Source organism: Benincasa hispida, chromosome 5, assembly GCF_027475165.1.
Source record: "Benincasa hispida cultivar pf3 chromosome 5, pf3_genome.v1.1, whole genome shotgun sequence".
In the NCBI taxonomy this organism is placed as follows: domain Eukaryota; kingdom Viridiplantae; phylum Streptophyta; class Magnoliopsida; order Cucurbitales; family Cucurbitaceae; genus Benincasa; species Benincasa hispida.
In genome coordinates, this window is record NC_143482.1 from 33,406,503 (window position 1) to 33,423,853 (window position 17,351).

At 38.3% G+C, this 17,351-nt stretch overlaps 1 protein-coding gene and 1 pseudogene across 1 annotated transcript; both read left to right on the top strand.

Annotated features, from left to right (window-relative positions):
* Nucleotides 1–454: 454 nt before the first annotated feature.
* On the top strand, nt 455–2,592 carry LOC120078071 (putative 12-oxophytodienoate reductase 11). The gene is made up of 4 exons (XM_039032270.2): nt 455–844; nt 1,201–1,331; nt 1,430–1,606; nt 1,829–2,592. Exons 1-4 carry the CDS (start codon nt 630–632, stop codon nt 2,413–2,415), a joined length of 1,110 nt encoding a protein of 369 aa, XP_038888198.2. The 5' UTR covers nt 455–629; the 3' UTR covers nt 2,416–2,592.
* A 794-nt stretch (nt 2,593–3,386) lies between these two features.
* LOC120077293 (7-deoxyloganetin glucosyltransferase pseudogene) lies at nt 3,387–4,140 on the top strand (annotated as a pseudogene).
* The last annotated feature ends 13,211 nt before the right edge of the window (nt 4,141–17,351 follow it).

Genomic DNA, 17,351 nt, shown 5'->3' on the forward strand with positions numbered 1-17,351 from the left:
CACAATTTGAATTAGAGAACAAGAAATTAAAAGCAAATGTTTGAAAGAATATCATAGAGTAGTAGAATGGCGGTATTACCTTAACAGGGTTCCAAATTCATTTGAGTTGAATGTCACATTTTTCAACTTTGATGACTTGGGCATGGGGCCTTTTTCATTTTTGCTATTGTTGCAATAAATAAATAAATGTGTGACACGCTGTCAATTTCCATTTTCTTTTTTTACCAAACGTGAAAGCCGCCCAATGCTTTATTATTAAAAGAGACTTGATAGATACATTATTTATTTTTGTGGATCCATTTTCACTGTTTATATCTAAAAAAATATTAAATATTTTAAAAATAAAAAAATAAAATTTTTCAGATTAGACATTAAAGATATATGATGTTCGAAATAAAAACAAATAAATAAAGGAAAAAAATATATGGATAAAATAAGAATATCAAACAATTTCACCATATCCACGCATTCCCACACGCCATTGGTTAATCACACCTACCTTTTTTCAATAATTCAACGTTGCTTCTTCTCGTTCGCTCACCTGCTCTCTGTGGCCGTCGTAGAGCAGAAATTTATAAATACCCAAAGGAAGAGCAGCAGGCCGAGAAAAAAGTTAAAAAGCAATAGAAATGGCTAATCAAATTCCCAGCATTCCTGATCTCTTCACTTCTTACAAGATGGGCAACTTCAATCTTTCTCACAGAATTGTATTAGCTCCATTAACAAGGCAAAGATCCTACAACAATGTTCCTCAACAACATGCTATCTTATATTACTCCCAGAGAACAACCAATGGGGGTTTCTTAATAGCCGAGGCCACTGGAGTTTCTGACACTGCCCAAGGGTACCTAATTAATACCCTTTCATTAACTTCTAGCATCGTTGTTTTCTGTTTACTCCTATTAAAATACTTTGATTTGTTATCCGATGCTTGGAATGACCGATCAAGGAGTTGGAGCCCAGAGCCGATGCACCCTTGTGGGGGCTTGAAAATAATGCCCCCGAAACTTATTTTCTATTCCTATTTATGTTATTTATGATTTCGGTATATTCCTATTTATGTTATTTATATTTGTGAACCATGTAAATCTTTGTATTGATTTTCCTACGGTATACTTTATGCACTTTCTTTGATTTGTTGATTTCATAACGACTTCCTTTCTGAACTTGTCTGTTTCTGTCTTCTAATTAACCTTCAAGCTATCATGATACACCTGGGATATGGACAAAGGAACAAGTGGAGGCATGGAAACCAATTGTGGATGCTGTTCATAGCAAAGGTGGAATATTCTTTTGTCAGATATGGCATGTAGGCAGGGTTTCAAATTCAGGTGCCTTTTCTTTTAGCGTTCTTACTTCAACTTGGCTAAAATATCGATCTCTTGTTCATTTTAAGATATAAGTCTGCATTCGGGCTATGTATATATAGATTTTCAACCAAATGGACAAGCTCCAATCTCATCATCAGATAAGCTATTGTTACCGCAAGTTCGGGCTAATGGAATTGATGTTGCACAATTTACCCCTCCAAGACGTCTAAGAACGGATGAAATCCCTCAAATTGTCAACCATTTTAGGCTTGCAGCTAGGAATGCCATTGAAGCTGGTAGGTCCTGTTTCATAAAACTAACTGCTGTGATTGGATTTTAAGCTTCTTTTTGTGATTACTGATTAAGACTAAAAATTCATCAAGAACCACAAAAGAGATGATGCTACTGTTTCAATTCAATAGCTTGTTTTTGTTTTTTTTTTTTTTTTTACTAACTATGGTTTATTTATGCAAAAACACTGATAAGGCAATTGAATGAATGAATGAATGAATATATAGGTTTTGATGGAGTTGAAATCCATGGAGCTCATGGTTACCTTATTGATCAGTTCTTGAAAGATCAAGTGAACGATCGAACAGACCAATATGGAGGGTCTCTCAAAAACCGTTGTAGATTTGCTTTAGAAGTAGTTGAAGCTGTTGTAAACGAGATTGGTGGAGACAGAGTCGGGATAAGACTATCGCCGTTTGCAGATTTCATGGAGGCAGGAGATTCAAATCCGAAAGCTTTGGGAATGTACATGGCGGAGAGTTTGAACAAATATGGAATTTTGTACTGCCACATGGTGGAGCCACGGATGAAAACTGTTCTGGAGAAAGTTGAGTGTCCTCATAGCCTATTACCAATGAGAAAGGCATTCAAGGGAACATTCATAGCTGCTGGGGGGTATGATAAGGGAGATGGAAACAGAGCCATTGCTGAGAATAGAGCAGATCTTATTGCTTATGGACGTTGGTTTTTGGCAAATCCAGACTTGCCAAGGAGATTCGAGATAGATGCTCCACTCAACCAATACAATAGAGATACTTTTTACGTATCAGATCCAGTGGTTGGTTACACGGATTATCCTTTTTTGGACAAGTAGCTTTATGAAATATTTAGTTGGTCACATGTACTTGGGTTCAAGTTTCCATTCCATTGTATAATGTAATGGTATAGATTATACAAGTCTCTGTTTTCTTTCGTTCCACTGGGTTGAATGGTTGAAGCAACATATAAATTTTATGATTATATCAATTTAAACCATAGCTTAAATTGTAAATATGCTATTTCAGGCCATATGTTTCTTGACGTAGATGTGAGTATTTTCGTTCTGGCTGGAGGGAGGGCTAGGGCCATGCTATGACAGGAAACAAAGTTTCTGCTCAAAACCAGATGGATGTTTATGGTCATTTGCTTTTAGCCAATCTATCCATATTGGCCAAGGACATTTGAGCTTAATGCTCCTCTTGATAAGCACATTACATGAGCTTTCTACACCTCAGATCATGTGGTTGCTTAGACCGACTGCTGATCTTGATTAAGCAACTTTTAGAGGTAGCTCCATCACTGTGTTGTATAAGACAACAAAGTAGACGACAACAATTGATTAAGCTAACACCAAGGATAAAAAGTGAGTATTAATGAATATTCAGAAGTAAAAATGTCGGAGTTTTAAAATTGAGGAACCAAAAAGAAATTAAACTTGAACCCTCAAGAGTAAGAATCTAATGCTTTGAAACATAATGATGAAATGGAAATAAACTCAAAACCTTAGAAGTTAAAAGTGTAAGGTTCCATTTGGATTTACTTAAGAAAAAGTGTTTTTAAAATACTTATTTTTATTTAAACACTTTTGATAAAAACTGATTAAAATATATTTGGAAAACTATTTTGAGTGGTTGTCAAACACCCCAATTTCTTCCAAAATGGCTTATTATTTAAATCAAATGTTTGAAAATGTAATCCAAACATACTCTAAGTAATATGATATGGAACATAACAAGATCCTTTTTGGTCTTTTGTTGAATATTTATGATATGGAACATAACGAGATCCATTTTGGTCTTTTGTTGAATGTTTACAGATTCAAGCTACCTAACAAATGGGTACTTGGAAAATACAATCAATTGAACTTCGTGTTTGGAAAGCAAACGATTGAAATATCTTCCTAGTTTTGTTAGAACAACAGATTCAAATGATATCATGCTAAAACTTATCAGTCAAGAAATGAACATTATCTCAGGAAGCTATTGCAAATATACTAAACACCTACGATCCACTTGAATGAGATGTTTTGGAGTCTCTTTATTCCATCCTTCCTCCTCTTTACAACATTGGTCCACTTCACTTGCTTGCCAACCAAATAGAGGATGAAAATCTTAGAGCAATAGGCTCAAATCTTTGGGCAGAGGAATCAGAATGCATTGAGTGGCTTAACTCAAAGGAACCCCACTCGGCGGTTCATATAAATTTTGGTAGCAACACAGTGATGACAGCAGAGCAACTGATTGAGTTTTCTTGGGGCCTAACATACAGTGGGAAGCCATTCTTCTGGATTACAAGGCCTGATATAGTTGTGGGAGATTCAGCCATTTTGCCACATGAATTTGTAACACAAACCAGAGATAGAAACTTGATAGCAGGTTGTTGTTGTCAAGAACAAGTGTTGAACCATCCTTCTATAGGAGGTTTTCTAACACATAATGGATGGAATTCGACTATGGAGAGTATACGTGTTGGAGTGGCGATGATCTTGTGGCCTCTCTTCACCGACCAACAGACATTGTCGTTTTGCACGGACTGCGGCATTGCAATGGAAATTTGTTAGTACCTGATGGAGGATAATAACATATCAATCTAAATTAATCAACCAAATTCAGCAATATAAATTATCCAACAATCTCATATCAAATTCGAATTCCAAATTATGCGGAATAAACAATTTGTAACTTGATAGTTTAAAAGAATAGATAAACCAACGTAAGCTTTCAAGTAACAATAGCGATAAGAAATCAAGTTTAAGAGAAAGAGATATACCCGGTTTATACTGGTTCACCCAGTATGGACTACGTCCAGTTCAGCTATCGATATAAATTCCACTAAAATAGTTTGAAAGAATAATACAAGAGTTTACAATACTCAAGAATGATTTCTCAAAAAAAAATTTCGCAAGAAAAATTGCTCACCAATCAGTCTAACAAACTCTTTAATGAAAGAAAAAAAGCTCACAATGAACTATCAAAGAAAAATCACTCCACAGCAATTTTTCTTCAACAGCTTGAATACCAGACCCACCGCAAAAGAAGCTCACGGCACTCCCTGTTTTTTCTTATTCTAATTATGCCTATTTAAAGAAGATCTCCACTGCCCATTTTCCTTCTTTAATAATAAAACACCTCCCCATTAACCAATAAGAAGTTTACTTCTTGATTAAGTAAAAATCAAATGGGTCTATGGCTTGGGCTTCAAAATTTTCTTAACAATCTCACACTTGGAGACCAAATAAGCAGCATGTCTCCCTTACAATGGTAGCGACTCCTCTCTCTACTCATGGAGAAGTCCAACTAAATTTGCGCACAACTTCAATTTATCAACAAGAACAACTTTAGTAAATATATCTGTTGGATTTTGGCTTCTTGAATTCTTTTCAAGCACCAGCGCTCCGTCTTCCGAAACTAATCGAATAAAATAGTACTTCAACTGTATGTATTTCGCTCTCGAATGAAACACCGGATTCTTTGCTAAATGTAGAGCACACTAATTGTCACAATACAAGGTCCCCTTTCCTATTTTCAAGCCATGCTCTTCTAAAAATGATTGAAGCCATGTCATTTCCTTACTTGCCTCAATGATTGCAACATACTCAGCTTCTGTAATAGATAAAGCTACTATCTTTTGTAGCCTAGAAACTCAACTAATAGTAGTATTACCCAAAGTAAAAATATACCCGATAGTACTTTTTCTATCATCTGTGTTATTTGTCATACTTGCATCAACAACCCTGCAATTTAAAGTCTAACTTCTTAAAGTGCAGAGCATAATAAGTTGTCCCTGTCAGATATCTAAAAATCCACTTTACAGCCTCCCAGTGTTGCTTCCCTGGATTACTCATGTATCTACTAACAACTCCCACTACATGTGCAATGTCTGGTTTTTTGTAAACCATGACATAAATTAAACTACCTATAACTAAAGAATATGGCACTATAGCCATGTGATTTCTTTCCTGCTCAGTAATGGGTGAGTGCTCGTTTAGATAATTTAAAATGACAAGCTAAAGGAGCACTCACAGGTTTTGCATTTTTCATGTGAAATTGATTCAACAATTTTTTCACATATTCTTCTTGTGACATTGTTAATGTACCATCCTTTCTCTAAATCTTCATCCCCAAGATTTGTTTGGTAGCTCTAAAATCTTTCATATCAAATTCTTTAGATAATTCAACTTTTATCATCAAAATTTCATGTTTGTTTGCACCTGCTATCAACATGTCATCAACATATAGCAATAAAATAATGTAAGAGTTACCCCGAGATCTTATATAGCAACAATGATCTGTCTGACATCTCTAAAATCCATTGTTCCTCATAAAGCTATCAAACTTCTTATACCACTATCTGGGAGCTTGTTTGAGACAATATAGGCTTCTATGAAGTTTGCAGACATTTTTTTCTACCCCTATACTATCAATCTGTGTGGCGGTACCATGTAAATTTCTTCCTCCAATTCACCATGAAGAAATGTTGTCTTTAAATTAATTTCTTTGTCCAATTCACCATGAAGAAGTGTTGTCTTTAAATTCATCTGTTCCAAGAACAGATTTTCTTCTGCCAATATTGATAATATAGTTCTAATAGTAGTTAGTTTAACTACAAGAGAAAATATCTCATTAAAGTCAGTACTTTCTTTCTATTGAAAGCCTTTGACTACAAGCCTTGTTTTGTATCTTTTATCGCCATCGGGTTCTTACTTGATTTGTAAACCCATTTATTATGCAAAACTTTCTTATCTCTTGGTAACTCAGTCAATTGCCATGTCTGATTCATCATAAGAGAAGTTATTGAAGGAAATCGGAAGCGAGATTTCCATGAGCAGCGGAACAAGACTATTTCAAATTACAATCATGAATGAACATATATTTACAGTCGACTTAAAAACAAATGGTTATGTAAATAATACAGAAATTACAGCATGAATAACAAATGTACAGAGGTAAAAACTGTACGAACAAATGAGGATGTGTCTCCACGCTCCGTTGCGTGACTCTGATCGAACAACAGCAACCACAAGCGCTCGATCTACATGACTGCAACACCGCAGTGAACACAACACGAACACTTCGCGCTCTCCCTTAATGATCTCCTCAGTCACGAACTCCTCCACAACACGAACGACCTCCACAGCACCACGAACGTCCTCCAGAAAACCTCGACAATGTCGAGTTGAGTTTGACACCACTAACAAGGTGACCTTGGTATTCTCAGTATGAGAATCCAGAGGGTGGGCTCTGTTTGAACTTGGTATGAGGCAGACGAATGGAGGAAACAATGATCGTGTACACGACTGGGCAAGTGGGAGATGGCTGAGACCTATCATATAGGTCGATGCCCAATCGTTTAGATAAAGCTATGGATTGTCTAGCAAAAGCTATGCGATCGTTTAGCTCTATCGTTTAGCTCGATTTTTCGACTACAGACACTACACAATCATTTACCTTGGGCCACGATCGTCTAGCAAAGCTATGCGATCGTTTAGTAAACACTGCACGATTGTTTAGCTCGCCCAACCATCATTTAGTAAATCTGTATTTACTTGACGACTTACGTGAGTTTCTTTTCATGGAGAGAAAACTCAAAATCCTTTTCAAATGTTTTTCAAAAACTTCTTTTCAAAATAGGAAACCACTTTCCTTTTAAACTCACAATTACCATGATCCAATAACCACCCACTACTTTGGTTATTTAAAAGAAAAAGAATTAATTATCCAATAATTAATATTATTATAAACATAAATGATAACCAACTTATCATACTATATTTATAACCTATAGTTTTAATATTTCATCTCATGAAACATATAAACCATAGTTTTTTTTTTCTATTCCATGGTACTTAATGTAAATCTCATTTACATCAATCCTCCACTAGATGTATCTTATACATCATACCAATTATATCATATATAATCAAAATACCTCTTGTCAATTTGAACATTTCAAATCAACACCAAGAACTAATCCTTAACAGAATCCAAGCTACCAAGGGAACCTCATGAACCTGTAGCTCCCAAGCTCCAACGGTACACAAATAACTGACTAAACTCTTTAGTCATGGGATCCACCATCTGTTAACTGCCAGGCACTCCACTAAAGACCAACAGCTGAACTCTCCTTACTATAGATATATTATGTGTCCATCTTAACTAATCAACAGTGCGACAACCCTTCACAGATCACTCGTAATTACAGCTGGGCCAATAACTGTTATGCCCCTGTAGTTACATCTGTCTCCTTAAGTACCACTGATCCCTCTAATGAACATAAATCATAGTCCTACTATGACTGAGTCTTCTCTTCCAAAGAGAAGCTGTGGCCACTATGTTCAAGCCCCAGAATCAGCCCTTAAGGGAGTAATCTCTCTACTTATCCCTGCTTCGGGAAAGGAGTGAATTTCATATTGTGGATTAAGTTCCTAGCTCCCAGATCAGACAAGTCCCCAAAAAGGTAGGCATGTTGAGTTGGCAATCTGGCCACTCTTACCCATACTAATCAAAGGACCGCCCTCAAAGGTAGGAGCTCCCAAAACACTCAAGATTGAGGTCGTGTCACCTATGGTCGTTTAGGTGAGATGCAAGTCTCTAGTATCAACGACGTTATAGACAGTCTAGTCATCTCGTGGTCCAGGTCTTATACAAACTCTTTGTATAGGACACCTCCGCTCCACGTCTCCACATGAATGGTCAGGATCTACCATCTGTAGTAGTTTACAACACTTGCAAACCTCTACAAAGCGGGCCGTATCCGTAGTGACACCAGGATCAGGTATCCCACCTTAATCCTTATACTACAGACCGATTTAGGTTATCACTTAAGGCATGATCCACTTGTATATCATATATACATGCTTAAGTTCACATAAGATAACCAAGGAGCTTTGTTTATTGGATATGAGTAAATACCAGAATTAAATAACACTTATTTTATTCATTGAACAATGTATATCTTTACAAAACAACGAGACTTCAAGAGAATTAGGACACCAATCTCAACAATCTCCCATTTGTTCTAATGATTCTGGAGACTAATGTACAATACAATATAAAAAATGTACAATATATAATAAACTAGGGCATACCTCAGTATCATCTCCCACTTGCCATAGAAAAGATGCCACATGTCCCGTAGACCCGGACTATCTAGGTGACTCTCGAACACTTTAGCCGAGAGGGCCTTTGTAAAGGGATCAACAACGTTGTGTTCCATAAGGATCAGATCCTTAGCTCTATAATCAAGTATGTAGTCCCTCTTTCTTCGAAGATACTTGAGGAACGTCTTGACCCATTCATCTGTGCCAACATCCTCTATTACTTTCTTAAAAGAAAACGGATCCTCGACCCTATCATTCGTAATGACATTATGGGCTTCAGTCAAACCCATGTAGCGATCTGGTGGGTTCATAACCCTCCCACTATGTCGAGGAAGTCTCAACTCTTGAGCTGGTTGACTAGACGTCCCGACCTCAACAACTCTTATTGATCTATCGACCTTTTCAACAACTCTTGTTGAACCCTCAGCAGTCCCAATCTCACTTGAAATCTCATGTACAACGAGCTTACTTCGTGGCTTATGATCCCCCATGTGATCTTCTTCCAAGAAGATGGCATTAGTGGAAACAAACACTTTGTTCTCACTCGGATCACAGAAGTATCCTCCTCTCGTTTCCTTGGAGTAGCCCACAAAGAGGCAAACCTTCGAACGTGGTTCCAACTTCTTTGGGTTAAGTGCTAGCACATGTGTCAGATAGCCCCAAATCCTAAAGTGGCATAAACTACCTTTACGGCATCTCCATAACTCACAAGGTGTTTCAGAAACATTTTTCGAGGGAATGTTGTTCAGGATATAACATGCAGTCTGCACTGCATAACCCTAAAACGAGTCTGGAAGAGGAGCATAACTCATCATAGACTGAACCATGTCTAACAAGGTCCTGTTTCTCCTTTCAGATACATCATTCTGCTGAGGTGTACCCAGGGCCAAGAGTTAGGACACAATCCCATGTTCTATCACATAGTTATGGAATTGGAGCTCCATATACTCTCCACCACGATCAAATCGTAGGTATTTTATCTTCTTACCTAATAAGTTTTCATCTTCAGCCTTATACTCCTTGAACTTGTCGAGGGTTTCAGACTTAAGTTGCATTAGGAAGAAATACCCAAACCTTGAATAATCATCTATGAAAGAGATGAAATATTCATACCCACCTCGAGCTCTAACATTCATCGGACCACAGAGGTCTGAATGTACAAGCTCCAATGCTTTCTTGGCTCTGTAACCTTTTACAGTAAAAGGGCATTTGGTCATTTTGCCTTCGAGGCATGATTCACATACCGGCAAGGAGTTTTCTTCTAAACTCTTTAGAAGTCCACTTTTCACCAACTTCTCAATCCTATTGAGGTTAATATGACCTAACCTTAGATGCCAAAGATAGGCATTTTCTTTTGGAGAAATATTTGGTCTTTTAGCGATTGTTGTCGTACTGAAAATTTCAGTGTTAAACAAGGCTTTTATGACTAACGGCCTTAGTACATAGAAGTTATTTTCCATTGAATCATAACCAATCTCCATTCCATTCTTGAAAATAAACACTTTATTCTCAGAAAAGAAGACGGTATAGCCTTGTTCAATGAAACAAGAAACCGAGATTAAGTTCCTCTTAATATGAGGAACTACAAAAACATTATCCAGTAAAAGATAACATTTCTTGTCAACAAATAACTGCAACTTGCCTATAGCAACAACTAAAACAACCTCACCAGTACTGACTTGAAGAGTCATCTCTTCCTGTGGCAATGTTTGCCAGGAACTGAATCTTTGGTAAGAGAAGCTGACATGATTGGTAGCACCTGAATCAAGGATCCAGGCAGAATCCTTATTCTCTACCAGACACGTCTCCAAGACCAATAAATCACATTTACTGTCTTGTCTCCTCTTTTGGAGAGTAGTGGGATGGAGGTCGTTTGCCACGAAATTTGTTTTACATGTTTCTTTCCACTGTAATAAATCGGTCATTTTTAAAAGCTTTAAATGAAAATATTAACGAGTTGTTGAAAAGAAAAATAAATTAACCTACGTTAGGTTTTAAGCAAATACACGTTGTAAAACAAAACAACATCCAATAAGGTTTTAGCAAAGCTAACATGAACCCCGTGTGACATCTAGTTTCGCAATGACACTTCAAAGGTTTAGGACAAAAGCCGCCGAAGGGAGGTCAGTTATCCCTCATTTGAATTGAGAAGATCTCAACCAGTCATTAATACCAGAACAACTCTTGCTCATATAACAACTAGCCATCATTGATTTGGCCAAGAGATCATTAACTTACTTAACAATCTCTCGTAAGTGTGACCCGCCATTTTAAGCCTGAGAGGTTCGTCCCAAAAGGCCAATCCGAAGGGAAAACATCCGATTGCGGCAAAACCTAAAGTGACCCTATCCATTTCTGGAGTTCACCTTGATATTGACGAACTGCACAAAACCCATTCGAAGGGGGCCACTTCGAAAGCGACGCGAAGGCATACAGAATGATCTCATGGTGTGAACCAATGACAGAGACCATAGGACGTGTTGACACACACCCTTCACCCACTTACTATAAATACTCTCTCCGTCCACCTTGATATTGACTCATGTAAACACCATCTGAAGGGGGATGCATCCTGGGCATCTCGAGGCCAAGCATGAATCTCATGGTATAAACATACATGGAGAAATGTGAGTGGAATCATAAACATATCTGATATGCCTCCTCCTCCCATTGAGTATTGATAACAGGCAGAAATGCACATTATTTAGTGCAAGTTATAAAACAATGCAGGTTTGCGTTGATAAAAATATACAAGATTGCATCCAAAAAGCATTAAATTCACAATATGTTGGTCGCATGCGTCCATCGCATTAAAAAAGTTATGTATTTTTTTGCAGAATATGCGTTGACAAAAGGCGAAAAATGCGATCCAAAGAAATCAACGGTCAGGCGCATCAAAAGATTGCGTTAGTGCAAGGCTATGCGGTCACTTGTACCGCAAAGCTATGCGATCATTTGTGCTCGTAAATATCTGCTCAAGAAGGTTGCCGCATAAAGCCGGCGCAACTTGGTAGGCACATCTAGGTGAAAAGCGCAATCAATCACGATGGGACAGAAAGTTGATGACAGTCGATTCTAAATTAAGTTAACAAGCCATTAATGAACTATTGTAGCAAGTACATCAACTTTCCAGTGACAAATATTCGGTGCATTAAACAGAGAATTAATTTCATCCCATTAGTGCAATCATAAGAGAGAAAAGCCTTTCACCCCGAAGCTCTATAAATACCAGAGGGCACCTTCAGTAAATGAGTTTGACAGTTATATAATTTTCCCTTAGATAGAAGTAACCTTGTTCATAGTTTTTCCTTTACTTAGAAGGCAGAGCGAGAGAAGGGAAGAGATGCCGAAAGATCGCTCTGGTCAGCTTGAGAGAGAACCAAAGTTTAAATTCCACTGAGTTTCCTGGTAAGTCCAGGGTCGAACTCAGGGACTAGGGAAAACGGTATGCAGTGATAATTTTCAAGAAGACTTTGCGATAACCAATAAATCAAATAGTTGTTTGGGTTGTTGTTTGGGTATAAAATAAATGTATGCGGCAGATTTGAGAAAAGATTGATTATGCGGTAGATACACTGAGTATGTGGAGGAACGGGTTGAGAAGGTCTTTAAGTAGCATTTCCCGGGAATGCGTCAAACTATGCGATCATGCATCACTTATGCAACTGCAAATCATTTTCCAATGCAAATGCGGTGCTTCTAGTTTTAGAACACATGTGTTGAATGCAATAATGTCCATAGATCTTATTCCTAAGTCTCTACTTTTTTCCTATGCGATGATGCAAGATGCACGCAAATACAAGGTGACCACACACAATCATATCCTATCTCTAGGATGCATGCGATGCGTTGGTAGCAAACAGTGCTTATTCCTAAGGTTCTATCTCTTGATTATGCGTTCTAATCTGACTCTCCCAAGCCTAGATTCTAACCTGACTTTTCCAAACCTCGATTCTATCCTTAGACTACCCTCCCGAGTATCACTAATGGACGAATGATGCATACATAATACAAGATAATTGCATAGAATGAAGATCCCCAGTTATACTAGCTATGTGCTTCTCAACCCATTCGACAGACTTAGCTACTCATGCGTAATAAACAAAGAGTGAACTGATATAAAGAAGTAAATTCCATTTCTATAGATAAGTTTAAGTACAAAATGACAATGGAAGATAAGGATAGAGAGCCTGGTAGAAATCCCTTGCTTCCCAAGGCTTTTACACTGTCAACTCTAATCTGTTAAAAAGATATTCCTGCTTCTGTAGAAGCTGGCCCTCTCTGTGATCTCGACGCTTCCGGGACTCTTCCAAGTTCACCGGAACGATCTCTCGGCACAATCTCGCTTCTCTCGCTTTCACCTTAAATAAAAGAAAAAACTAAGAACAAGGCTATTCTATCTAAGGGAAAATTCTCTAACTATCCGAACTAGAAGAACGAACCCTTTTTTTGAAGGTTGCCTTCGGTATTTCTAGAGCTTCGGGGTGAAAGGCTTCTTCTCTCTTATGATTGCACTTATAGGATGGCATTAATTCTCTGTCTGATGCGCCGAATATTTGTCACCGAAAAGTTGAGTGTTTTTGCTACAGTAGTTCGTTAGCGGCTTGTCAACTTAATTCGGAATTGATCGTCATCAGCTTTCTGTCCCATTGTGATTTATTATGCTTTTCACCCATATGTGCCTACCAAGTTGCGCCGACTCTATGCGGCAATCCTTCTTGAGCAGATATTTGCGAGCACAAATCACCGCAAAGCCTTGCAGTAACTCTGCGCTCGACCGTTGATTTCTTGTGATTGCATTTTCTGTCTTGTATCAATGCATATTCTGCACAAAAATACAAAAGTCAACTTAATGCGATGAACGCATGCGACCACGATGTTATGAACTTAATGCTTTTTGGACGCAATCATATATATTTTATCAATGCAAACCTGCATTGTTTAATAACTTAGTATTGTAATAACGTGCATTTCTGCCCGTTATCACACCCCCAAATTTAAACAATGCTTTTCCTCAAGCCTAAGCTAAAGATTTCCTTTAGAAAGTTGACCGCAATCTATTTTCCTAGATTTCTCAAGGATACTTTAGTCACATCCTATACATCAAAATTTCCTTAATTCTCAATCAAGTCTCTTCTTAAAATATTTCTAAAATCTAGGGACCGCAAGTTTAACCTTCAAAAAGACTTTACTAGATTGCAGGACATCACATGATTTATTTCAAAAAAAACTTTTTTTCACTGGGGTGTTAAATGATTTGTTTATCCTTGCATATTTTTGACATTATTATTTTTCTCTGTCCTTACGCTGATCCAAGTGCCTCGCCTTCGTTTTGGCTTGCCCCCATATGTGTCTTGCAAACATCCAACTATGATCAAGGCACTCTTTCTCAAATTAAACTCATACCCACTCGGCAGCGGAGTTGCGGCCATTTATTTATGCATTGATCACGATTCTTACCTTCGTTTTGGCTTGCCCTCATGTGTGTCATGTGGACATCCAACTATGAGTAGGATCCGATCGCAATGTTATGATGATTTTTTTTAAGAGCTAAAAATCGCAAGGTCAAAAATAAATACCTCACCCTTAAATTTAAAATGCGGCAATGTCCTCATTGCCAAAAGATTGAGAGAAGTCATGTGATGTTCTTAAGAAGTTTGGTAAAGGGTCAGTTTGAAAGAAAGCTAGCAGACCACTAACTTCTAGAAATATTTCATGAAGTGACTGTTCTAAAATTAAGTTGACACTAGTGTACATGAAAAAAATAGAAGCATGTGTTTCATCATTGAAATCATAATTGGCAAAGAGAAAGCATGCGGTGACTTACTAAATTTATCAATGTTAAATGATTGCGGTAACCAAAGAGGATGCGGTGATAAAATTTCAAAATTAAATTGCAATGTGATAGTGTAGAATTTGGAATAAAGTGAAGGAAAAATACAACCCCCAAATTTTCGCTATCGCCCGCATTGTTTGTTGACGCATCCTGCTTTATGGCGATCTACCGTTTTTAGATTACGGTGACAGAATAAAGTAGTTGCGTCTTCGTGTAGTGCCTCCGCAATCGTTCACCTCGATCGTTGTAAGAAAAAATTGAGAGGGTCAAATAATATTAAAAAATAGAGTTAACAAAATCTTTCACTTCAATCGTTCAACACGATCGCATTTTTTTTAAGCAATAAATATGCAATAACAGATAACAACAAAGTGATGAAAGTTCATTAAGTATTGATGTAGAGAAAGGATATTCAAAAGGATTGCGTCCCTGATGAGGTTGAGTTGCATAGTAACCCAGGGACTGCTTATTTTATGCTTCAAGCTAGACTTTTTTACGTCCACGGTGGCTTTTTCTTCTTTTCTCGATCTTCCGGAATCTTGACTGCCTTAATCCGGAGCTTTTCCCTATTAATGTTCATTATGATTTCCCCCTTGTGCAATCAATTTGAGCGCGACTGGTCAAGAGGAATGGTCGTCCCAATATGATGGGCACATCTTCGTCCGCTCTATAATCCAAAATGATGAAGTCTACTGACAAGATGAATTTATCAATTGAGATTGCGGCATCTTTCAACTCTTCTTTAGGATGTATTCGGGATCTGTTCGCAAGTAGGAGAGTCTCCCTTGTGGCCATGAGTCTGCCCATATTCAATCGTTTGAAGATTGATAGTGGCATTACGTTTATAGTCGCCCCAAGATTGCATAGTGCTTGGCCGTTGTAGACCCTCCAATTGACATGGTATCGTGAAGATTCCTGGGTCGCACATTTTTGGTGGGATCATGGCATTTTGCATTACTGCCACTCTCATGATCTTTTCTTCATCATTCTGTTTCTTTTTCAATCTTTGCAGGAATGGTGGTAGCTGAACTTCTTCTATTTCGTGTTCTAAAGGCTCAAGGGTGGACGTAACTTCAGGGTTCATCTTCTCGGGCTTTTCCGAATTATAAGTCAACGGGCCCTCAGTTGTTACCGCATTCAAGTTGGTCGTGATGGGTTCCTTTCCTACTTCCGCAGTCATTTCTTCATTGAGCAAGGAGACTGCTAAGCATTGTTCCTTCCTTATACCCCTAGCGTTGCGAGGAAGCTCAGTTGAGCTCAACAAAGCTTCTTGCGGTCTATTTTTGAGCTCGCCCGCAATTTTTCCCAACTAATTTCGATATTTCGGATGGATGATGCTTGATTTTGAAGCACTGATTCGTTCTTCTCAATGTATTACTTCAACAAGCTTTCTAAGTACGAGGATTGCGCTGTTTGCGAGCTGCTGGCTTGGCTATGCGTTGGATCGTTGGTTTGTGAGAAAAATTCGAGTGGCCCTTCTTTCTACAGCACTGGTTGAAAGCTTTATTGTTGATTTTTCCACGTGAAATTTGGCTGGTTTCTCCACCCAGGGTTGTATGTATCGGAATAGGGATTGTTCTTTATGAAGCATACTAACTGCGGATTTCCTGGGCATTCTTCCATCGGATGAGCATCTTCACAGATGACACAACTTGTGGTCGTCTAAGCAATTGCGTTGACCTGCCCTTTTTTCGCTCCTGTGTTATTAATTTCGATGCCTTGTATCAAACTCATCATCGTAGTCATTTGGTTTTGCAGGGATGCGATGGCCCTGTCGTTCACATCTCTATCTTTAATTCTTAATCTTTGATCGCTTTCTCTCTAGTCCTTGTGATTTTTTGAAATGTGATCAAGGATATTTTTGGCATCCTCATAAGTTTTTTTCAGCAGACCTCCAGCTGCTGCCACATTGGTAGCAGTCTGCGAAGCAGGGTTCAGTCTTTCGTAAAAAAATCTCCATTTGCAAGTAGTCTAGTAATCCGTTGTGTGGACAGTCCCTTACCAGCCTCTTAAACCTTGCCCAGGCATCACTAAGTGATTCGTCCATGTCTTGTTCAAAATTGGTTATTAATTTTCTTCTCCTAGCATTCTCAGTGGGTGGGAAATCTTCATAAATTTCTCTATGACCTGTTCCCAGGAAGTGATCTCTCCCGGCTCGAGAGAATACGCCCATTTTCGTGCCTGATCACACAGAGAAAATGGAAACAAAGTTAGTCGAACTTCTTTGGTAGAGATGTTCGAGAACACAAAGGTGTTGCAAATTTCTATGAAGCTTCGGAAGTGAGCGTGCGGGTCCTCGCCACGCCTTCCTCCGAACTGTCCTGCAGTATGGATCATCTGCAGCATTACCGGTTTCATTTCGAATTAGGATCCATCAAGGGCAGGCCTCATGATTCCTGGAGAGAAATTGTAAAGATTTGGCGATGCATAGTCTCGAATGGGCCTATTGTGATCGTTTTCCAGTAGGATTAGATTCGCCATGACATTGTTTTCGTTTGGTGCTCCGTTTTCAGGTTGCTTCGCCATATCATCTTTATCTGGATGTTGTTGTTGACGGTTGTCTCTTAATCTTCGTCGGAACGTCCTCCCAATCTCTTGGTTGTAATTTTTCAGGGATTGAGAGCTGTAAAGAAATCAGAAAAATTACCATTAGCACACTGAATTGCCGAAGACCCCGACAACGGCGGCAAAAACTTGATGCGTTATTTTATTCGGTGAAATAATGGAATGAGTTGCGATGATGGGAATGCGTTGAGTAACAAGTTTTCTCAGCATAATCCAAGTATAAATTCCATTGAGTTTCCTGGTAAGTCCAAGGTCGAACTCAGGGACTAGG